The 24,006-nt window shown below is 36.7% G+C and overlaps 1 protein-coding gene across 5 annotated transcripts in view; it reads left to right on the forward strand.

The window, feature by feature from the left end:
• The window catches only part of BCKDHB (branched chain keto acid dehydrogenase E1 subunit beta), a 166,062-nt gene that overhangs the window by 23,983 nt on the left and 118,073 nt on the right, over positions 1-24,006 (forward strand). For 4 of the 5 annotated variants that reach the window (XM_075498254.1, XM_075498253.1, XM_075498251.1 and 1 more), the window contains exons 4-8: positions 1,753-1,886; positions 2,531-2,686; positions 6,741-6,849; positions 15,055-15,152; positions 18,472-18,582. In XM_075498254.1, the coding sequence (XP_075354369.1) occupies positions 1,753-1,886; positions 2,531-2,686; positions 6,741-6,849; positions 15,055-15,152; positions 18,472-18,582 (608 nt within the window). Of the gene's footprint in view, positions 1-1,752; positions 1,887-2,530; positions 2,687-6,740; positions 6,850-15,054; positions 15,153-18,471; positions 18,583-22,009; positions 22,134-24,006 lie in introns of those variants that run through there. The other variant, XM_075498255.1, reaches the window with a different exon arrangement.

Consider the following 24,006-nt stretch of genomic DNA (forward strand, 5'->3'; position numbering starts at 1 on the left):
TGATTTATAAGAAACGAGTAGAAGTCAATAGAAGTTTGGAATGACTAATTTGAGAAAATGATGTTTCCCCTCAAAAAGACAATCTTTAAGGTGCTTGAAAATGTTTCCTCTGTCTTGCATGCAAAATTGTGGAGTGTCCCGGAATTGTGGTGGCCCTTTGGACTTGTGTTGGCCTGTGTAGCCTCACTGACAACACCAACATTTTAGTATCATTTGAAGGCATTTTTTAACTTTCCTTAAATGAATGGTGTCTTAGTCATGTTCCTGATGGAAGGAAAAGAGAGGAAGGCAGAGGGAGAGCCAAAAACTAATTACTGATATGTCAAAAAAATCCCCCCAAAACAAACAACAACAACAACAACAAAACCCAACCCAAAACAAAGTAACCCTTGAAGTATGAAACTCAAAACACCAGGTGAAGCACGTGGACAGGGTACAAACAGTGACAATGCTGTGCTGGATGATGTGTGAAGATGAAAGATGTGTACTTGAGAGATTTGTAAAACATGTCTCCCTTTAGTATATTGTAAATACAGCTGTGGGCAGTGGTTGTCCTCTTATCTTTTTCTAAAACATTTTGTTAGCTTCCCTTTCTCTAGTTTGTTAACTTGCAGCTATTGAAATCAGGAGCCTTCATAGTAACAACTTTCCTAATTATTAATTGATGAGTCTTTCTTTTTAGTTATTAATTTGCTGGTTATTTAATTATTGTTTAATTTATTTCATAGCCACTGGTGTGCACTGTGCTCACTTTTTTTCCATCCAGTTTGAAGTCTTGGCATTATCATGCACGATGGACTCCTATAGAAACGTACTATTTCCCAGTGTTCTAAAGGGAAAATTTAATAGCATAACTAGGTTCTCCTGTTGATCTGCCAAGGGAGTACAGTACTGCTGACAGATATTGTAAATATGTCTTATAGAGGATATTGTAGTGGTGTTTCTTCTCCTTCCTGCCTCCTTCTTGTTTTTAATTTCATGAAGGGAACAATTTTGTCTTCAGCCATCTATTAGACTGATGCATATTTGGGATCTGAAATTACTGTGGCACAGAAATATGTCAGGTCTAAAACGACCTTTTGTACTCCCACAGGGAAGATACAAACCCCAAAATATTTGATTTCTAGTCTTGTGTCCCCAACAGCAGGAACAGCTTTTTTTCTCTTGCATTGGAGACAAACCAAATTCTTTAGTAAGTGCAGCCTTACCTTATGAAAAAGACTGGTAAGACTGGGTACTGCTTATGGCGAGCGTGGGCAAGAGATGGTATACTTTCATACAGGTGCTCTCGTAGATCCATCTGCCTTTGACTATGGACAGTTAGTTTTGACTGGCTGAAAAAAATTGAAGTAACAATACTTTTTTTTTTTTTATTGTAAGCTTTTTTTAATGATGGTAAGTATTTACTCCTCCCATGTAAGCGTGAGGGGTAAGCATGCTTATCTGTATATACATCAGAACAAATTATTTTCCTTGAAGTGTTAAGAACATCGTAAGTTACAGAAACTGTTCTTATCTTTCATTTTGTTTCTCCTTGTCTTCCTCTGAGCTGTTAGAAATTAAAGTGAAAGTATCTTTACCTGTAATGGATGTTTATTGTTGCTACGTCTAAAAAAGCCCATCTAAAGAGCCATATGCTTAATTGCAGGTGGTTTGTTTATAACTTGAATATTTCTGGGGCTGAGTTTTCCACTTTGAGCTGGTGTGTTAAAGGAATTGTGTGGTTTCTTTTTTTTTTTCTTTTTTTAATAGGTAAAGACAGAGTTTTCAACACCCCCTTGTGTGAACAAGGAATTGTTGGCTTTGGTATTGGAGTTGCTGTTGCAGGTGCTACAGCCATTGCAGAAATTCAGTTTGCAGATTACATTTTTCCAGCATTTGATCAGGTTAGTACTAATACATTTGAGAGAAGTAAAAAGAAATCTTATGACTGTTTAAATTACTCTTCTGTTAGCATTAATACTTGGTTTGAATAGTAATTTTTGCAAATATATCCACAGCTGTATTAATAATATTTATGCATGCTTTAAGTAAACAGGAAGGTACCAAGGCCAGTTTGAAGGCTGATTAAGTAATGGAAATTAAAGATGTGGTTTGAAGCAAATGTCTCTTTGTTTTTATGTTTAGTTTTGTGGCTGTGTTGGCTTCAACAGCCTTAAATTCCTCAGCTGCGTCTTCCCAACACCATCTCTCACTTCTCTACGCTTCTGCAGCCAGCCATGTGTCCACAGGAGAAACTACAGATTTGAACTGGGCTGATTGACACTATGGGAATGGGGAAACAACTGGGCTATATGGCTACTCCTGAGGCCTAGGCATCTAACTTGAACATGCTAAATTATTGCCTTATTTGCCTTGGAAAATGTTTGCCTTTCCACTGACTTACAGGATTCCTTTGCTTCTAATTTGGTCCTCTGAATTCCGTGCATAGAGCAGATGATGTAGATACACTTCATGCTTTGTAGAGGCTTAATGATGCATAACTAAAGGTATTGGACTGAATGTTACTTTTGTATATAAATCTTCCCAGATTGTTAATGAAGCAGCAAAATATCGTTACCGCTCTGGAGATCTGTTTAATTGTGGAAGCCTCACTATCAGAGCCCCCTGGGGCTGTGTGGGTCATGGTGCACTATATCACTCTCAAAGTCCAGAAGCCTTTTTCGCTCACTGTCCAGGAATAAAGGTACAGTAACTCTTATTTTATGGAGATTAATTTATTTTTGTTTGGCTTTTTTTAATTTGTTTTTTTAATGAACCTGACTAACAATGAGTTTGGGTGCAAACAGGGGAAGAAGAATGGAAGTCAAAGTCCACAACAAAAAACCTGAATATGTTAATTAAAAACTTTTAGAAATTTTCAAGTTATAAAACTAAAGTTATAAAACTGTTAAGAGTTTGAGAATTTATAGCCATCATTGAAGCAATCTTTAATAGACATAGCATTTTGTATTTGTGTGCTTTTTGCTCTAAAAGCATACATTTTACATTTGTTCTGTGTCCAGTATAGTACAGAAACTAAAAACTAACACTAATAAATCGTACTTTACTTTTTTTTCTTTCTGCATCTGTTGTCTTAAGTGCATTATCAAATTCATTTATATGAATGACAGTGACAGGCAATGGGCACAAACTGAAACACAAGAGGTTCCATCTGAAGATAAGGAAGCACTTAGCACAGGTTTCCCAGAGAGGTTGTGGAGTCTCCATCCTTGGAGGTACTCAGAAGTTGTCTGCACATGGTCCTGGGCAACCAGCTCTAGGTAGCTTTGCTTGAGCAGGGGTGCTGGACCAGATGACCTCTGGAAGTCCCTGCCAACCTCAACTGTTCTGTGATTCTCTGAATGATAACTTTAGGCAAGCTTTCTGTGTGAGACGGTGCAATCCCTTGAAGCTAAGATTCCAAGCGCTTAGATGAGTAACTTTCCTGGACAAGAGGGAGGGGCAGGATCTAGTTGTCTCAGATTGAGAGCACTGTTTGCCAGCTCTCCATTTTTTTCTGAGTAAATTTTTGTCTATGGACTTGTACTTCTGGGTTAACTGGCATCCAGTCCACTGAGAAATGACTCATAGCTTGACTAATGTGGAAGACTTAAGTAAAACCAGTATTTGTATGCTGAAGACACATGTTCATTGTTTATCTGTTCCTTAAACTATTGCCTATATATGATCTTGGTGTTCTAAAGTTTCAGAAGTTACTCATTTTCAGGGAGGCCATAGCCATTTCTCCTACTTGTTTCTCTTTACTTAAAAAAATCTTGTATTATTCACATTTTATTTCATGATATTTGAGAAACAGAATGCATTTTTGTCTTTGGGTGTTCTTTATCATCTTTGAGGTGTTCCTATTCTGAACTTGAAAATATTTCCTGATCTAAACAAAAGCAATCTACAAAGTCTTTTGCCAGGTAATGGAATCAAATGGTTTCTTGAGATTGTTTAAAAACTAGTGTAGTTTATTATCACATGGAAACACAAGATAACTTATATGATTAAGATACTGATGCCAGGTCTAGCTATTTTAATGCTGATCTTGTTGGTCAATCTCAAATCTTTATATATTGAACCAAGTGCTGAGATTTAGTGGTCCACTCTTGTGATTAAAACTCTTTCTAATTCATAGCAACCTAGTACTACTGTGCTTAGACTTCTGAATAAGTTAGTAAGTCAGAATTTAAATAATTTAATTACTCCACGTAATTAAATTTGTTTTCTCTCATCTCTGATCTTTCTTCTTGCTGTTTTTTCACTTTCACTTTTCTTTGGGTAAAGTGCCAAAATAGGTTGCTACCACTAACAGCTGTCATCTCAGTTAAAGGTAAAGGGCACATTACATTCTGTGGAACTGATGGAACAATATACTAGTTTTTGATGCACAGAGAAGTATTTTAGACTCTATCTTCTGAATTTTGTGTCTTTGTGAAAACAATGTCGTACCGCTAATATTTTTGCAAAGCCGTTCATTAATGCCGTTAATACTGTTTAGGGCTTTATCTTCAAGGTTGCAGGTCTTTTTTTGAATGAACCCAAACCCAGCCCTTAACGTATGAATCCAGAAATGCGAATGAACTTGAGGTTCAGATGTATTTGCAAAAGTCCCGTATCTATGCATATTTTCTCCAAATCACAGCGGGAAAGGCCATGTATTACAAGCTGGGAAGGGTAGGATTGATCTTTTGGGAGAGTGGTTTTCAAAACTGCCCTCTTATTAAACTCTGCGACAGGACCCTGACTTAAAATTTTTGTGTTTTTTCTCAAGTGAAAGGTGAGGTTTGAATTTCCCGAGGAAAAGGGAGGAGTTTGTACAACTTTGGCTGTTCAGGGGAAGGACTGTAATCATTGCTACTTAAGACAAGGCTTGGGGTGACAAGGACATTGCTAGATGGTTGTATCTTTTGTCTGCTGTTGTGAGGATGTATGTCTTAATGGATCAGACTGTCTTCCAAAATTACTGTATTGACTCTCTCCATTCCATTGTAAGACTGCTCCAGAATATTTGCTGTCACGGCTAGAAGCTTTCTTTGCATTTCCAGCCTAAATCTGTTTCTGACTAACTTGTATATTTAACTTATCTGTCCTTCATCTTCCCTTTCATATACTAAGAGAACAATTTAGTCTTTGTTTTGTTTAGACTAAACAATCAAACCATCAAAGAGATGTTAACAATTTCTGAAGCTCTTTTGGCACCTGTTTCATTAATTTTCTTTCAAAACAGTTGATATAGTCATGAAGTATTCCAGCTGAGTTTCTAGCAGTGGTTTTTGCAATAGCACTAACACTTCCTTGGCTATATTTTGCTTTTTTTTTTTAGGGCTGTATTGCATAGTGTCCTAGTCATCCTTTGAGCAGATACTAAATTCAGATCTGAATTTCTACTGCTGAATTCTAAATTTATAACAGAAATGCAGTCCTTAAATGTGTGAATTTTCAGTATGTATTCTTCAGTTTGCTTTTTTCAGTCATGTCCTTAAAGTGAACTAGGTCTTTTTGGTATCATCCTCTGTAGTGGTAGTGACTCTCAGCTTTTGAATAGTTTTCATTACCATGTTCTGACTTAGTGAATAAGGTAAATAAAGTCTCTCCTAAAAATGATTCCTAAGGAGCTGCACATCCATCAGTTGGGTAATTTCCCATGTGTCTGATACCAAATGCTTTGGTGAAATATTAATAGACTGCTTCTCCCTTGTTTAGAAAAATCACTTGTCAAGTTAATTTGATGTGATAGCAGCTTTAGGTTATGTTTTGGCTCTTTTCTATTAATTTTGTATAATTAAATGTTCTTACTCTCAAAAAAATATTTTGAAGCCTTGGAAACTCCTGGAGGCAGTAAATTAACAGGTCTGTAGTTATGTGGATTTTTTTTTTTCTTTAAACAAGTGCTACAACTAATGTTGTCAGTCAGAGGGGGCCAATTCTAACTTTACAGCTATAAAAATGTTTGCTAGTAGAGTTCGCGCTGCATGTGCCAGCTCTTCAAGATCTCTGGGATGTAAATTAGCTTGTCCTTCTGATTTGAGGGAATTGAACTCTTGGGTTCTATTTTCATTTAAACTGTGATAATTTGGTAATTTTCTGTTTGTAATCAACATTCTCTTAACCATCCAAAATTAACTCTTCTGTTGGCAAATCAATTATACTTTTTCCTTCCAAGTATGCAGATTACATCTGGAGGCCTTGCTTAGTTTTCTCTTTGCTTGATAATAGTTTCAGGTACTTTTTGGTATTTGTTCATTTCCAAAATGAACAAATTTCAGGCTTTCACCATAAGCGAAGGAAGTCAACTTTAAAAAGCTATTTCCTTTTTTAGTCTTCAAAACTTACTGGACTAAGTCTGAATACCTTCCAGGCCTGCTCTGATGAATCTTTACCCAAGCAACTGAGGATCACTCAGCTGAATTTTTTTTTGTCATACATCTACATTAATTTTACTAATCTGACTGACTTTCTTCTGTTCCTTCTACCTCAAAATATTATTTTTAAGATGTTAGTTCTACCTTATTGGAGAGGAGTCCATTAGTATTTAAATCATGGTGTAGAGGGGAACTATTCAAGCCTCATCCATGAACAATAAAATTAAAAATTTGGCGTGTGTGTTAGTAATGTAGCACTAATGTTAATTCACTCTGTAAGAACTGCTCAATCTGAACATAGGTTTATTTAAAGCAAATAATTGTTTGGTTTTTAATATTAATTGAGGAAGAATTGCAGTATAAATAAACTATTTAAAAATATTTTTACAGATTGTTATTCCAAGGAGTCCTCTTCAGGCCAAAGGACTGCTGCTGTCATGCATAGAGGACAAAAACCCATGCATATTCTTTGAACCTAAAATACTTTACAGAGCTGCAGGTAAAGATTTATATGCTGTATTTTCCAATAAAGCAACACTTTTTTTTTTGCACATATATGTTGATAGTCACAGCTAAAACAATACTGTAGCAGAAGTCTTGACATGTTTTGTCTCCAGCTCTGTTTGGGGGTTGTGTTTTTAGAGGAATTGTGAAAACTGAATAAGATCTCTAAACTTGACTGCAAAGATAAATGAACATTTACAGCCTGATTCATGCTCAGTTAACTTAGGAAGTGGAATACCTTGTACAGTCTTGGGTTTAAAAAAAAAAAGGAAATAGAACTAAGAGGCATTATCCTTTATCAAATTGCAATATAAATTTGACAGAAGTTAAACTGCTTTCTTTCTGATAACTCTAGATACTAAAATAAGTTTACAGATCAGTTTTTATTTTTCTAAAAGAACTGTGTATCACCATCACCATTTTCCCAAAGTTAAAATTTTGAAGTGCTTAATTTCTAAAAATCTTGAAAATCTGCCCCCTTTAATCTTATGTGGAACAAAGTGTGATTGCCATTACTTTTTTAATTTGTTTTAGTCATAGTGAACTTTTTGGTTCAAAGAAGTTTTAACAGCTATCGTTATGTATGCTTAATATATAAGAACAGAGTACTTTGAAGATGATAGTGCTTGAGTTGGTTGTAAAAATTAGCTTGTTACTTCTTTGGACTAGAGAAACTGGACTAAGAACAGATAATGGATGAAGACAGATTTTGCATGTGGAGATAGGCAGAGTGATTGGGTGAGCAACTGATAAAATAGAACTCAAGCCATCACTTACCTTCAGCGTTTCTATGTCATATAGCTTTATATACCAACTATGCTTGAATCCGTCAGTCCAATTTACAAGTTGACTCTGTGTGTGGACTGAAGTTGAGCAAAGGACAAAATGTTTGTATTTTACTTTGGACCTTTTAACAGTACTTTTCCATGAGTGCATCCATTTTGTTAGGAAATTTATCCTCTTCCTAGAGAAGAGAACCAAATAATAACAAGGGAAATATTTAGAAAGCAGATATCAAAGCTACAAAAAACCAGCAGAATAACTCAGGAACAAATAGGATATTTACTGGGGAAACTGCTTATATGCTTTTATATTTTCAAAAAAGACCCGGAATTCCCATTAGCAATGTATTTTTAAAAGGGCAACTATTTTTGGTGTGGTGTGATGTACCCAAAGGGTATTGCATTCCTTAAGTTCAGTGTGTTTTTGAGAGCTTACCGAGATTTAGCAATAAAGACCTCTGACCCTTCATTTAGATGAAGTGGTTTGGAAAATGAACTTGAGTCTTAGAGTCCTGTTAAACAAAGAAAAAATGGAAGTTTAAAAGTCCTGTCTTTAAAACAACCCTTTCTTTCTTTCCACCTCCCCCTTCCCCCCCAATATTTACAAGTCACAAGTACAGACTGTAGAGTTAATAAAATACTTGCTTTCATAGTGGAATGAATGGCTGCACATCAGTATCACACAGCTTTTGAGAATATAGGGAGGTTTTTGTGTTTGAGGAAATGACTTGTAAAGCAATTGGTGGATCATCTAGTGAATATAAATCAGGCTTGTGATTGAAATCTTGAGTAAAGATGTGCTGAAATAGTGGTTACTGTGGTTTACGTGCTGGTCAATAACCAACTGTAGCGTTGCTGCAAGATGGTGTTGGTAGCTTCTGAAAGACTGTGATTTCCTCCTATATTCTGATGGTCTGATTTTTCATAGACGTTACCTACATTTTTGTCTTAAAATTTCTAAGAACATCAGTTTAGGTGGAAAGAAGGATTTTAAAAATGCAACTGTCTTGTGTTTTGAGTAGAGCAAATTTTTATAATATCCCATATGAGTGTGTTGATTCTAGCAGGAGAAAGAAGATAGTACAGATTCAGAAATTCGCTTACACAGTAAACTTGAACTATATATGTATTTCTTGTCTCTTTCCATTAGTGTCTCAAAATACTACAGGGTCTTCCCAAGGCTGGGAACAGGCAGGCTTTCCAAAACAAGAAGACAAAATGGTATCAGATGTCCTCTGTTGCTTAATTTATCTCTATTTTTTTTTTTCTTTTTTGGGGGGTGGGGTGGGGGGAGTTACTGATTTCTAGCAGAAACTTCTACTTTGACATTGATACATTTTTTAGGAGAAAGACAGGATATTAATAGTATAATATGGTATAAAACTCCACCCAAGATTTGGGACCTCATTGTTGCAGACAAAAAATAATTTTCTTTATTTCCATGATGATGGCTAAGGCATCAAATAATGAAATTATATTGCCCCGTCATAAAATTTTTTTGTTCTAGCTTCATGTGAATAGACATGTTTGTTGCAGAGAACTTCATGACTAATGTTACTGTGGGTGTGTAGGGAATTAATTGAAAAATTAAGGTGTCAGAGATGATAATGGGAAGTAGTATTTTCTATCTGTAAAATTAATGTAGACATTTAGGCGTCATCATTTTCCTCTAATGGAATTTTCTTTCTCCCTATGAGGCCTCTAGATAGCTATACATGATATTTTGTTCAGAGTTGTTAATATCTTTGAAATTTCAGCTGAAAATAGGCTGTAGGTGGGATAGTCTTTAAAACACAGCATATCTGTCCTTGTTCATGTGGGTTGAAGCTACTAATGCTTTGTTTAAAACAAACAAAACAAAAAACCAAGCCAAACAAAAAACAACAAAAGCCCCACACCCACTACACCTCAACCAAACAAAAAACCTGTCCTCTGCTTCTGCCCCCAAGTGTTGCTATTATTGCTGAAATCAACTGTTGAATGCTAGTGATGGAAGGTAATATACATCTAGCTTAGGATGTATAACCTGAAGTTGCTTTTTGAGAATGTTAAGCAGGGTGCCAGGTCATTGCTGTTTTATGGAAGCTGTTATGCAGAACCAACCTTGTGATTTTGCATCTGATGTATACCTCTAAGGAGCTATATAGGCTCACCAATTGCTTTCAAGTTTGTTTTTTTTTTTTTTTTTTTTAAAGGGGGGGGGGAATGGGACGGGATGGACAGTTTAGCTTGTTGATGACAGGGCAGTTTTTTCAAGATTCAGGCATAGATTTCTTCATAACAGTAAAGACGTACAAAAAAAGAAGAATCTTCATAAGTGTTTTGAAACATAAGTCTGGTCTCCAAGGTAAATCAGAGCTGTAGCACAAAGTATTTCAGTGTGACTATCACATGGATATTGTGATTGCTTGCTATTTTTTTTTTTTAATAACTAATTTAGCTGGATGTCTTCCCAAATGAAACACAGATTTGCTTATTCAAATATGTTGTATGCTTATTCAGACATGAGGTAAAACTAACCATGTTATTAAATGAACATTCATTTCTATATGACTATTTGCTATCCAAACATGCCTTTACCCACACAAGATACAAGAATAAAATTAGGCCTTAAATCTTCACCTTGGTCATCCCTGGGAGAAAGGTGGATGTTGAAGTAGCATTGCCTGAAGTTCACCACACTCACTCTGTGATGAACCAACGAGAAAAAGCAACTTCCAAAGTGAAGTTTGCAAGAACACTTTGAAAACATTTTCCAGTTCACTCAAAAAGTAACTCACACCTTACATATCCAAGAGCCCTGGTAACACTGAAAGGAGGGGGTGGACTTAAAGCTAAGATCTTAAACTTTGCCTGAGTGTCTGTTAATAGTAAGTTTTAAAAGTAACATCTATTTTGTTTGAATGAAATACAGCTGATAAGTTTCATATTCTGCATTAGCTCTGATGTGCAACCAACTTGAAATAGTCCCTATATACAGATATATGTGTTTATGTATAGGTATATATAACATGTTATCTATGTGTGTATATATGTTTATATAGATATATATGTATGTAAGACGTATCATAAAGCAGTAACTAGATCAGAAAAGAAAAAAGTATACTTAGGATGCATATTTGTAGCTAGTAATTGCAGATTTCTTCTTCCCATACTCTGAAGCAGTACAGTGCTGTATCTGTGGCTAAGTCCGCAGGCAGGACTGCCTATTTCTCTTGCACAGTCACCCCCTTTACTAGCAGTTTGTTTAGCAGAGAACTTGCTGTTCCTCAGTGTGCCTGGGCTCTTTGGAGTAGTCACCCTTACTCTTTGTTTACTTGCTTGGACAGTTATGGCAGTGCCACCACCACCTTGGTTGTACGTGTGGGGAATGACAGTGTTTCTCCCCCTGGACAGCTCTTTTCCTTTCAAAACTCTTGAGTGGAGGATGTTAGCCAGTCTAGCAGCCCTGCATGGTTCCCACAGGAGACAGAACAGCCTTTTACTTGCCTTACTCTAGTCCCTCCAGGTAGCTGGTGTTTGGGACACAAGCTGTTCCCACCCCAGCAGCTGGTGGCCCAGATCCCCACCATAGGCCCAGGGCGTCTGCACCCTGATTTGACTCCTGTTGCTGGCCCAGTGTCTTGTTTCTCATGCTGGTCTCACCAGCAGCTGGCACTTAGTCCTTGCAGCACATACCCCTGCACAGGATAGGTTTTCAAAAGAAGCTGGGACTGACCACCGTGATGGGGCACAGGGCTCAGTCAGACAAACATGCTGACCAGCCCCGTTTTATGTGCAGCTGGCCCCTTCTATAACCCTTTCTGTTTGTTCCCCACTTTGTTCCTCCCCAACGCCCTCCACCTTCACATGCCCTTATCAGCTGGTGTAGTTCCATGCATCCCCCCAACACTCTGGGCCCTCAGGCTCGTGTGCTTATCGGTTGCAAAGTCCTGTTTTGCCCGTAGTTTCTTGGTAGTCCTTCACTCAGTGTGCCTTGACCAGGTTTGTTCCTTGTCTTTGTGTCTGTTACATTTGTCTTCAGGTTTGTGTCTCTGTATATGTTGTTTATAGCTTTTTTTCCTTTATCACCTCATTTGACAAGGTCCTCCATCAGATAATCTTACTGAAAGAAACACTCCCACATTCCCCATACCCTTATCAATAAGTGGGACTGAGCAGGTTTGGTTCTTGTTACTGCCTCCCTCATCGCTTGTTGGTTAGGGTTGTGTCCCTGTGTGTTCTTCCTTATGACTTCTCCCTCTTCCTATTACCCCTTTTGCATTGAAAAGATCCTTGTCCAGGCACCCTTAAGGGAGCAGATGCTCTCTCCTTCCACATAACCTTACAGCGGTCATCAGAAGTTTTGTGTATGTTAATTTGCCTTGTATAAAATTAGAAAGGAGCAAAGAAATGTAAGCCTTTCTGGGTAAAAGTCCAGAGTTAAATATACAAGTACGCATATATAGAGAGAATTCTGTTGCTGTTAACTTATGAGATTATAATGTTATTGAAAGTGCTGTGGTGACGTCCCCCTAAATGTCAGAGATACTAAGAAAATACCTGAATTGAAAAAGGAGGCTTTAATTTACAAAAAGTAGTTAACAGCCTGTGCAGTGTCAAGAGCACGTAATGATTATGAATCAAAGGAGAAGATGAGTCACCTTGACATTATCAGGTTTAGACATCTTGTGGAGAACCTACTCTGATGTTTTTTGACCTTTTCAGTTTCATTTAATTGTACTATATGTGACATTGGTGGTGTAGAAATAAATACAACTTGCATCAGTGGTTGTTATAGAGACAAGAAAGGTAAGATGAGAAAACACATGTTTTATCTTCTCTTGTTCAGATTGCTCTTTTAGAAAAAGCAACAGATGGTGCAGCCTCTTAAAATTAACTTGTGGTGGCCCTTTTTCTCTGATAATTACAACTTTTTGTTAATTGCTTTATTTGAAATCTGTATTTGAAATATTTGATTTAAAATATTTTATTTATATCTTCAGTAATAGGTGAATGGAGTGCTTTGTATAAACATTGTTGTCCTGGGTTGGTTAATTATGATGGAAGAATATGCATAGAATAACTTCATATGCTACTTTTCATCATTGTTAGTGGAGGGAGGCGTTTTTGCAAAGGCATTTGAATAAAATCTTGCCAAATCTGGACTTCCCTATAAATTTTTGACAAGCTGAATTTTGCATTTAAAAGTGTCAGGAATTCTAGGTGAGCTCATCCAATGGACATCTTGTTGCAGAATAGTTTAGCTATAATAAGAAGTCAGTGAATTTGTGTAACTGTATATTTAATTTCCCCAAGTGGATAAAACCGTTACACAGAGAAGGAGCTCTTTTTGGATGAGGTACAGCTTCCAGCTCTTCTGGTGCATCCCACTGTCACTTCAAAATCATGTCAGTTGCCTGGGTTTCCACTCGAAGGTCCGGTGGCATCTTTTATATGGTTCTTGTTTTCCAGGTTTCATGTAGATGACAATCCCATGAAAAAGACAGTTATGCAATGCCAATTACTATAGTTGTGGGTTTCATTCTTTCAAGATCTCTGCTTTCTTTTGCCTGAGAGTTTTACAATGTGCAAAATCCATAGAAGCCTGATCTGTGTTACTGACAACCAGTAATGTGCAGTGAGCAAGGGCCGGATGTGCCTTTCCCCTCTTTCTTTCCCCACCCTGTATTCCTTTAGCCACTTGTTATTCAAAGAAATTATTGCAGGAAGACACTGATATTTTAATACATTAAAAATAATAGTTTGCAAAGAGATCTGACTTTGTGCTATGTTTAAAAGCACCTTGTGTTAAAAATTCAAATTTTTTTCTTTTTTCTTTGGTTGAATGGACATGTGTTCTTGAATTATGCTGAAAAAAAGTTCCTGTTCTGTTTTTTGGAAGAATGATTTAGTTAATTTGTATGTCTCCTCTATGCCTGTTTAGATGAAGTGAGATATCTCTAACGTAAGCATAGGCAAAATTTTTTTTACTGTGAGGGTGGTCAAACACAGGAACAGGTTGCCCAGAGAGGTTGTGGAGTCTCTGACCATGGAAATACTCAAAACCAGACTGGACGTGTCCCTGAATGACTGGCTGTAGGTGACCTTGCTCTGGGCAGGGGGCTTGGACTAGGTGATCTCCAGAGCCACCTCTTCCTACCTCAGCCATTCTGTGGTTCTGTGAAATTTAGAGTATTTATACATGATTACTGACCAAAAAAAAAAAAATCATCTGCTGTAATTTAAAAAAAAATATTCACCGCTTGATTTATTGAAAAGTTATGTTTATAACTTGTAAGCCAGGAAAAAACCTAGGTCATTCCACTTGTATTGGATCTGCTATACCAATGAAGGAAAAATACTTAATTTCTGCTCCTGGTATCACTCAGTAGGATTCTTTATCATAATGTCAAGAAGCAATTTTGCTCAGCAGGAAATCAAAAACTATTTTATGAACTATGAGATATATTAGCAAAAAAAAGTAGAGCACCTTCTTTATAAACTGGTTTTGTGTATTTAGAAAGAATTGAGTAAGATTCCCGCCCGCCACTTATCACTAGAATTTATTTTAAGAAGTATTATTTGACTTGCTGGTGCATAGGTAAGTTCACCTTTAGATCAAAACAATATTTCTTTTAAAATATGATATATGGATGTCATTTATCACAGTTTTAGTCATTAAATCAGTGAACATATCATGCATTGGAGCATTGATTCAAAATGGGCACAATTGACCTAATGTGTTTCTATCTGAAAACTAGTAAATGGGTCTTAAATGTCTTAGAGAAGACAAGATGCTTAATTTTTGTTTACTCTCTCTAATTGTGATGTATTTTTGGTGAATAGATAACATTTTTTTCAAAGCAAAAACATTTAGCCTAATTTAAAACTGCTATAGTTACAAGTTCTTGCTGGCACTTTCTGTGTGGGTTCTGAAAACCTTTTCCCTCTATTTAGACATAAAACTGTGGAGCATCATTCTTGGCAGATATCAGGGGGGTGCTGGCACAGCTTTTCCTTCTTGTCCGAGTATTAAAGTATAATTTCAAGGCTCTCTTGATGCTTATTAGAATTAACTGCAGCGTTTACTTGAGATTTTTTTTAACAGTTGTAGCAGTGTCCGTCTCCAAATCTGATGCTGATATTTTGACTTGGGGTACACGAGGACTTAACTACTATCATTGTTGTGTATGTGTGTATCTTATTGCTGTGGTATATAACATAAATTAAGCACTACACTGAATGTATTTTTAACAGTATAATTAAAAATATCTTAATTACAGCTAAACCTTTGAAATAAAGGCTAATGTGATTTTGGTCTATTGTTTTAGATGGCATTAACATTGAAGAAAATTTCTAGTGTATATTTTCATGAGATAATGTTGAATAGTAAAGGAATCTAATGCTTATTTTTCCCTTTGTTTTTATTTATTTAGTGGAACAAGTTCCTGTGGAGCCCTACAACATTCCACTGTCTCAAGCTGAGGTGCTGCAGACGGGCAGTGATGTGACACTGGTTGCTTGGGGCACTCAGGTCAGTAAGGCTCTTACAAGCTATTTGTCATCCAGCAAAGCCTAGGCTAAGGGTTGGGTGATGTTTGAATAGTGTTGCATTCAGGCTCCAGTGCCAGACAATAAACTGCATGCATCTTCCATCACTATATGCTTGAATAAATCACTGCCAGTGTTTATATGAAACCTGCTTTTTATTGTGTAAGATTTTACTCATTTTCGGTTGAAGCTGACTCAGGAAATGTGGAAGAGGTACCTGTGCAGGAGGCTAATGATTTATCTGTGATTATGAAAGTGATTGTTTAAGAATGGGGCAGTGAGATGTGACTCTGAAGAAGGCATTGGGAAAGGAGAGTTCAAAGTAGTATGCTGAAAGAAAAGTATTAATTTTTACTGCACGATTTAAAAAAGTGCAGTCTGGTGTTCCCTTTATACAGAGAGTTAAAAACCACTGAACATTTAATACAAATAGGGAATTGATATAGTTTTGATTCTAACAGTTATATTTCAAAGCTGTTCAAAAATGTGATTGGAAACCCCTCCACCTCCCCCCCAAATTAAGATGCGCAAATATTGAAAAATCTGGTAAGAAAATACGTGTTTGTTTTCAAGAATTATAGAAAAGAAATTTGAGTCTAGTTCGGAATTACCAGAAAAAAAATCTTTTTATTGCCTTTAACCTATAATTAAGAAATTGCTATTTTTCTGGCCTAATTATACCTGAGGAGCTTTTACAGGAGAGAGTGTTATAACTTTCATCACAAGAGTATTGAATTGATCTCTGCAGTTGTGCCTTTTGTGGTTTTTTTTGTTTGTTTCTTTTCTTTTTGTTTGAAATCTGTAATCTTCAGTGCTTTTCTGTTATAGTTTCCTTGTTCTCAGACTACTTGATCTCCTTTATATCTTGGTTATTCCTACTTGTCTTTGATACTTTGCACTGGTATTAAATTATGGACTCCTTCAATATCTTTACTTGTACTCGTTTCTCCAGCAGAAAACAGTTTCTGTAGTTCTCCGTATTCCCTTTTGAAAGTGCAAATTTTTTCTCCATTTGGATGAAATCTTATTGTTCATCATATTCCCAAAAATTGAATTGATAAAGTAATGTCTTGAAAGCTGGCTATGGAGATTTAATAATATCCTGAGTTTACCCAGTAGGCAGTAGTGCAGAGAGGACTTGGAGTGACATCCTTCAAAAAAACTATGTGCTTTGGAGCTTGGAAAATATAGGCCAAGTGTTAGGACAGGCGGTTCTTTTGATGTGAATAGTAACAGGACAGATGTGCAGCCCTAATCCAAATTTAGGAGCCGACCAAACCATGGCTGTGGCTTTATAATACAGTGTGGGGACAGATGCTTAGTGCATATGCAGTAAATCCAGTAAAAACGTGTTCTGGATGTGTCAGGCTTCTGCAGATCAAATATGTTCAGTGAGTTTGTGCTGAGGGTGTTTGCAGGCTGTGTACATAAACTTGGAACTTGATTGCTAAATGTGCAACCAATCCAGAGTTTATTGTCAATAAGGCAGAGTGTTTGCACGTACTCACTGGTTACTTCTCGTATGATTTTGGATGTTAGGTAGTTGCTTGGCAGCTTGCTGCTCTGGTGGGGTTGCCTGATGCTTGCCTTCCTGGATGGTACTAATGAGGGGCAGTAAAGGCTTTTACTTCCTCTCTGGTTGTACTCAGTGTTTTATGATCATTAACTAATCCTTATCCCCTGTTAACTAGGTAAACATTCTCACTCATACATCAGAGAAATGGCTAAAACATCCATGCCGTGTGTCATGTTGAAAATTCTCAAACCTCTTATTACAGCCACAGATGTATTAGAAGTTTAAACAAGAATACTGCAAACTGTATTTTCTTTTTATTATTACAATACTTGTATTGATTTACATTTTAAAATAGTCCTTTGGTGTTTAGCTATTCGTATTTGCATTATGTAGATGCATATTTAAAACCTTAATAATCTTGTTTCAGCACATATTTTTGCTCTGTGTAGAATTTAATACTGCTTTTTGACCCTCAGGCAACTGACACAGCCTGACCATGTCCATATTGTTAAATTCTGTTGCCTTCCAGACCAAGATGACCTCATCCAAATTGCTTATTGGGGATGGTCCTTGGCCTCCAACCCCTTACCTATGCCTAGAAGTTGCTCATCTGCCTCAGTCCAAACCTGTATTATGATATGTTCTAACAATAAGGAAAACATCAGTTTACTGACAACATCATATTGAGAAATTCTTTTTTACTCTCATAACTCATGAGCAAATACTTTTTGCAGAGATATTTGTGGACATAATCCGAGTTGTTGTCATAACGGTTGTTATCTTCCGTGTTGGGGTATTTGCTTGCTAATGTTTGTTTTAGGGAAGCCACTGCTTACAATACGTTTTGCTTAAGTGTTGTATAACATACTGTCAAGATACAGTTTTGAATGTGTGTAGTATTGCTTTCTTTTCTGTTGTTATCATAACATACCTTATGAAAAGGATGCTAATAGATGTGGATTGTTTTACATCTACTTCGACACATTTACATATGCTGCTAAATACATTCCTTGACTCGTGGATAGTGAATAACGTGTATTCTAATTCAGTACAAGCCTTTTGCTAGAGGGGAATACTTTTCTGTTTTAGTAAAATGTTAATTATAACAATCAGATAATGCAACATTTGTAATGTTGGTATTAAACTGTGTTGGAAGACCAGTGAATAGTCATATTGTCATATTAGTGCCAATAGGCTTTGGCTGTGGGGGTCAGGACTGGATGTTTACAGGTAATTTTTTACGTGGTACTATCTCTCCTAACTGTTCATAAGATAATGCTTTGGATGATCACTTGGTAATCTATTGCGCTTTCAGTAAATTGTAGTAAGTGTAGTCAGTAGGACTATTTTTGAATGGACATAATGCTGCTTGCAGGACTTCATGTGACTGCTACATCAAAATACATTACTCTGATATATTTAGGTCTTAGCTTAGTTACAGTCCTAAAAAAACCTTATCCTAAACCCCAAACTGACTACAAATATAAAATAGTGAGGCCCGATAATGTTCACTGAAAGATACTTTTTTAGAAAGCAAGAGTTTTGTTTTCAACGATTCTTCACTAAAGTTAGTTTTTGAAGTGGAGCTAAAATACTAGGAATAATGTAAGTAGTAAATAAGAAAAATGAACTGAGTAATAAATGCTTATTAGATTACTGAATAAAAAGGTTTCTGCTAAAGATGCAGGTAATATGTTAAATCACTGCTTGTATTCAGTATGCCTAATTTAGAACATCTTAAACAGAAATTAAATGTTTACTTGGTGATAGTACATTGCCTTTTCAGGTACATGTAATCAAAGAGGTGGCAGCAATGGCGCAAGAAAAGCTTGGTGTATCCTGTGAAGTTATTGATCTGAGGACCATCTTACCCTGGGATACAGAGACCGTTTGCAAGGTAAGGAAATGATGCTTCTTAATTTAAAACCACAACAAACCAAAAAACCACACTAATAACAACAATTTAAATGCAAATAATGATGACATTGTTCTGTAATCTTTTTTTGAAGGCCAACATTTTTGCTCTGTATTGTATATATTGTTCTGTATTTTTTATTTTTTATCATTTATGAAGAGTAAATGCATATTACATGGACCAAACATTTGCTTCAGCATTGAAAGAGAATTATGTTTCAGGGTTCAAAATAATATTGGAATACATGTTCTTTGCATTGAAACAGAGGGCAGGATTTAATCAGACTTGTGCTTGAAAACTGCTTTTCTGTGATTTCTGGCTCTTTCTATCATCTTTGCTGTCTTTGGGTCTGAAAAGATCAGGTGAAATCTTTATCTTTTTTTCCAGCTGTTTTACACCAAGACCTTTATCTAGTTTTAGGTCTGCAATAATATGCCTTAGTTTTGTTTGTCCATATTTCTAGAAATAAATGTTTTGATTTAAGTTTATGTGAATTCTTGAGCCGGGGGAAAAAAGGTAGCATTTACTATTCTCAGACTATCTGGTTTGAAATTCATGGGTGCTGTGAAGTCCTTGTCTGCTCTATGGGAGTCTGATTTTGCAAAGAATTTCTTTCAAAGCACTGGGCAGCTGAAACTGGAATTTGAATTTCCATATACTGAGAAACTATGGGAAGTGGTTATTGTACTTACATATACCTTGGTCTGCTTACCTCTCCCCCCCGTAGTGCTTTCTCTTCAGCAGCAAAGAGCTATTGGGAGGAAAGACCTTAAAGGAAGTGGAAGGGGGAGTATTTCCCAAAAGTCTTTGTAAATGTAGGTAAGAATCCCAAGGTACACTTTTTAAAAGTGCCATTTGGGAAAGTAAAAAAAAAACAAACCAAACCAAACAAAAAAAAAAAACCACTGAACAAACTGGAGGTCATTAAAGCAAAACCTTAGATCTGGAAAACTTGTTTTTCCCCCTTCCTGATTATTACCTAACTTTTTTCCCTGTTGTCCTGAATTAGCAATTTTTAATGTGCATTATTTACAGTGCCTGTAATATTTGTCTCCCTTAATTTTTAACTTACCCATTTGATGAAGTACTTTTAATATTATAAATACATGAATCAACTTAGATTCTGAAAAATAAATGTTAGTATTGCTGCTTTGAGAGCACTCTTATAGACAGGTCTTTTCCATGACCTCCTTGTGAAAATTAGTCGGAAGTCTCTTCCATGAAACTGTTTTTTGTCAAGCTACTTGAGAACTGTGAGAGAACAACTGCTACCTGACTGCCATCCAACAGTACGAATGCTGCTGAACGTGCTTTTGGACTGCAGTGCTCAGAAAGGTTCTGCAGGTGTTTTTGTCTTTGCATTATTTATAGCATTAACAATTAGAGCATAGCCAAAGGTTTACCCCTCACTTTATGGTCATGGCTCCCTTGATTTAAGCTTGGACAAGTTGTTTGGGTTAGCAGAATACTTGCTGCTTCTACTAGAGCTGCGGGTTTCCTTAAGCTGGCAAATCCACAGTCCTGCAGGACTGCGGCTAACAACTCGTTGGGTCCTAATTCAGTCTTTGTACACTAGCTCATTTTATGCTGCTGATCAAATCACTCTGAAACTTGAGATGTCTGCAGCTTAGTTAACTCAGGTCTAGTAACTGCAGTATACTGAGTTAAGATAACCATAGGGATGGGAAGAGCCATGGGCTTGAAAAAGGTGTGTGATTCCATCAAGTACCTTCTCTGTCCGCAGTTTCTAATTTAAGGCAATATGGTATCATATCTACAGCTAAGTCAGATTGTAGAGATGTTTAAATATGGCAGATCAGGCACACCTCCTTATCTGACTCTCTTTAAATATTTAGAGTATCTTAATTGTGTAGACAAGTGTTTTGTCATTCTGTAGTTGCTCAGTAAGGGGCTTGCTCTTGGTCAGGTAAAGTATAAACAGATTAAGTGTGATAAAGGGGAAGATGAGCCATTGGTCTGCTACTCTATGGCACAGCTTATATTTCTCCACAGTATGAATTTCACTGTTATGTTTGTCTGAGGGACTGCCAGTAGGACTGGATGGAGCAGATTATGGGAGGAAAGATCCATGGTGGGTGTCCGCTGTTGGTAGTGTCCTGTTGTCCAGTTGTGGTTGTGTAACAAGTTGTGTACTTACATGCATAGCTATGTGTTGCTTCATGTAAATTAGATCTTCTCAGTTGAATTGTTTTCAATGTTTGTTTGCAAGTGCATTTTGTTACTTGGATGTACTTTCTATCTGTAAAAAATGAAATGTGTTGAGCTGTTGTCATCAATATGAAGAGAAACTTTGGCAGTAATAAATCCTTTACAATCCCTTCTGGACAAGTAAAATTTTTACGTTTTCTTTTAGCTAGATTTTTTTCCTCCTTCAAAGATTTGGGCTGTCATTCTATGAAAACGAAGCATCTCTTTGAAAGAGCAGTTAAGTTTGTTTCGTTGGATTGGACCTGCACTGAAACGCTGTCAGGAAAAAATGCAGCTGTGCATAGGAAGTGCAGAGCTTTAGTTGTACAGTGTTTTGCAAATCTGTACTTTAAAAATAGATATTCCATGAAGATTTTTCAGCTTATGTTCCATCCTGAACATCTGTTAAGGTAACTGTGGCATAAATAAAAAGATGGAACAGATAGACCTGTTGCTTTAAATCTGTTAATGAATTTACTATTAAGAATTAAAAGACTGTTATTTCAAGAGAAATATAGTGCACATTGGCTAGGCAGTTCAGCTATTTATTATAATAAATACCAAATAGTAAATGTTTTTAGCATTGCTCTTACGTTAGTATGGCTGCAGGCTGGCCAGTCTGATGGGAGAAATGTTAAATTATCTTCTTCTGTAGATCTTGTCTGTTTTGCTCAGCTGAAAATAATTAGTGATTTGCATTTGGTAATATACAACACTAAAACTTTTTAACTTAATTTGCATCCTGAACAGCTTTTTAAGGTAATCACCAACATAAATGGAAGGATGGAAACAATAGTTGTAGCGGCTTGCTGTAGCCTTATCCCAAGAGGAACTGCTTGGTGCAGCTATTGCAGATGACAATGGCTTACAGGGTCAGTTCTGGTGATGGGACTTGTTATTCCCTTCCTGAGATGCCAGTGTCAAGGACCAAGAGAGCAGTAGAAAAGTTGGCCATGCCAGAGAAAGTCCTCGGTTGTCCATTGGTCTGCTTGAGTCCTGTTTGTGGGCTCTTAAATGATAACGGGATTGCTTTTACTCCAGTCCAACCAATAAGCAAATCATCAGCTGTTACAGGCTGCCTTTTGCCTCAGACTATTACTTATGTCAGCCTCCATAAATCTCAGGCCAAGTTTTGTGTTTTTCCTTGTCTTATATATATGTTTGAAATACGTTTATCATCTCCTTGTCTTGTTGGATGCAGAGGAAAAAGATGGTGCATGTGATACGCTGAAATCTTATTGCCATTCTGCTGGTGCTGGGATGCATGGTCCTCTGCTGATGGGAGTCTGTGCTGTGATCTTACGGAAGAGCAGGTCTTTGGGTTTTGACATTAAAATACATCCCTCAGTTTTACTGCTGGGAGTGGTGTCCTTTGTGATCAGTACAGGCTGTTATTTTAGTCCTTGGCTTGCTGCTGCTTTCAGTCCCTGCACACGCACGTCTCCGTTCACAGGTCTTTCATACCAGCCTTAATATGCCTGTTACAATTCTCCACGTTGTTATGATTCTCCTGTCTGCTGGCTCTTTCTAGAAGGCAGGGAGCCTTACCTAGCTTCTTGTAGGCTGTGAGATTGTTCCTAATCATGTGCCTAACGTTTGGGTTCCCTGTGTCCATATGGGTCAGTGTCATGAAGCTTTAATAAAGGAATTGAATTTTACAGAACTCATACGTGTTTGCCAGTCTAATATGTTTTATTCTGCAGGCTTATTTTATTCTTATGCTTACCCAAGAAATGCTGCATTTTTATATAGAAATATTTCTGTGAATTTTCCTTGTCAGTTGATGTAATTTTTCAACAAAATCAAGGAGCCTTCATGGTTGGTGTCGGGGAATAAGCAGGCCTCATAACCTTAACTTAATTGTTACTATCTTTAGAAATAACTTTAACACTGAAGTTTTCAACGCAGTTATTTAAAAATGAGATGGTTTACTTAACTGGAAATATATGCAACTTTAAGACTAATTTGACAACTGTGGTGTAGGCATGAAGAAGGATGGGCTGAAATGGTTAGTGCTTTGGAGGTGAGCAGTAATATGTCAAAATTTTCACTGCAAACCTAACTGCTTAGTCTGCTTTCTGTAACTGTTTCTATATTAAAAATTATGTCATCAAAATACATATTTCAGAAAACTATGAGAAGTTATACTTCACAACTGCCACCAGAGGCCTCTTTTTAGCCAAGTTAAGCAGCTGCTTTGACTTTGCATCGCTCCTGTGAGCATGTTTATGCATATATAGCTTTGACTGAAACAGGAATAATAAATATAGTGAACATAAATTAAAATTGCTGCCTAGTTTTACTGATATTTTCTTTGAATTTTTAAGATTTTAAGGTTATGTTCAGTTTTGAAATAGGCTAGCATTTGTCATCTGCATGAGAAGGAGATGAGGGTGCACCTGCCTGGAGCAGGCTGCCATGGGCTTTGAATGGATCCCAGCAGTAACTGAAACCTTCTCTTCGGTACAATTCCTGGGATAGATAAATGTGCAAACAGGGGCTATGTTTTTCTTTTGTCAATCTTCAGATGTCTTAAGAATGAGTATTGAAGTTTGAGCTAGTTACAGTAGGTCATAGAGCTATTCTAGAGAAAGGATATCTCCTGAGGGTCATTTATCCGAGCTGTTTCAGCAGCCTGTTCTGGGGTGAGATAAATTGACCTCTGGAAATGTCTTGGTTTAAAGTTTTAAAAAAAAAAAAAAAAAAGTTAAGGGAGCCCTGATTGAGTGTAGTGTAAAGTCAGGTGAGATAAATCACACCCTCATTGTATAGCTGAGAGAGGACACCTGCTGCTGACAGAAAGGACATAAGTAGTTGGCCTCTTTATATCTGACAACTCTTTGCTAGAATAAAAGCAAAGAATCTGTGTGTGTGTATATTTATATAAATATATATATATTTGTTTACATAAGGCTTCATTACTATTTAACTTGGGAAAGCTTCTTTGTGAAAGAAAGACGTCCTTCCTTACTTAAAGGCAATAGATACAAACAGTCCCTTGCCCCTGAAAATTGATCTAACCTGTTTCAAGATTCTTTAGCATTCTTAAAAAAATAGCATTCTTGCTCTGGATTAAGAGAAATCATTGATTTTACAGGGTGACCGCTTAAAAAGACATACAGGAAATATTTTAAGTCACTTAAGTTAGTTTAGACCTGTATCTTACACTTGTTGCTTTTCACAGAAATCTGGACAGGT

This window comes from Mycteria americana, chromosome 3, assembly GCF_035582795.1.
Source record: "Mycteria americana isolate JAX WOST 10 ecotype Jacksonville Zoo and Gardens chromosome 3, USCA_MyAme_1.0, whole genome shotgun sequence".
NCBI classification, from domain to species: Eukaryota; Metazoa; Chordata; class Aves; order Ciconiiformes; family Ciconiidae; genus Mycteria; species Mycteria americana.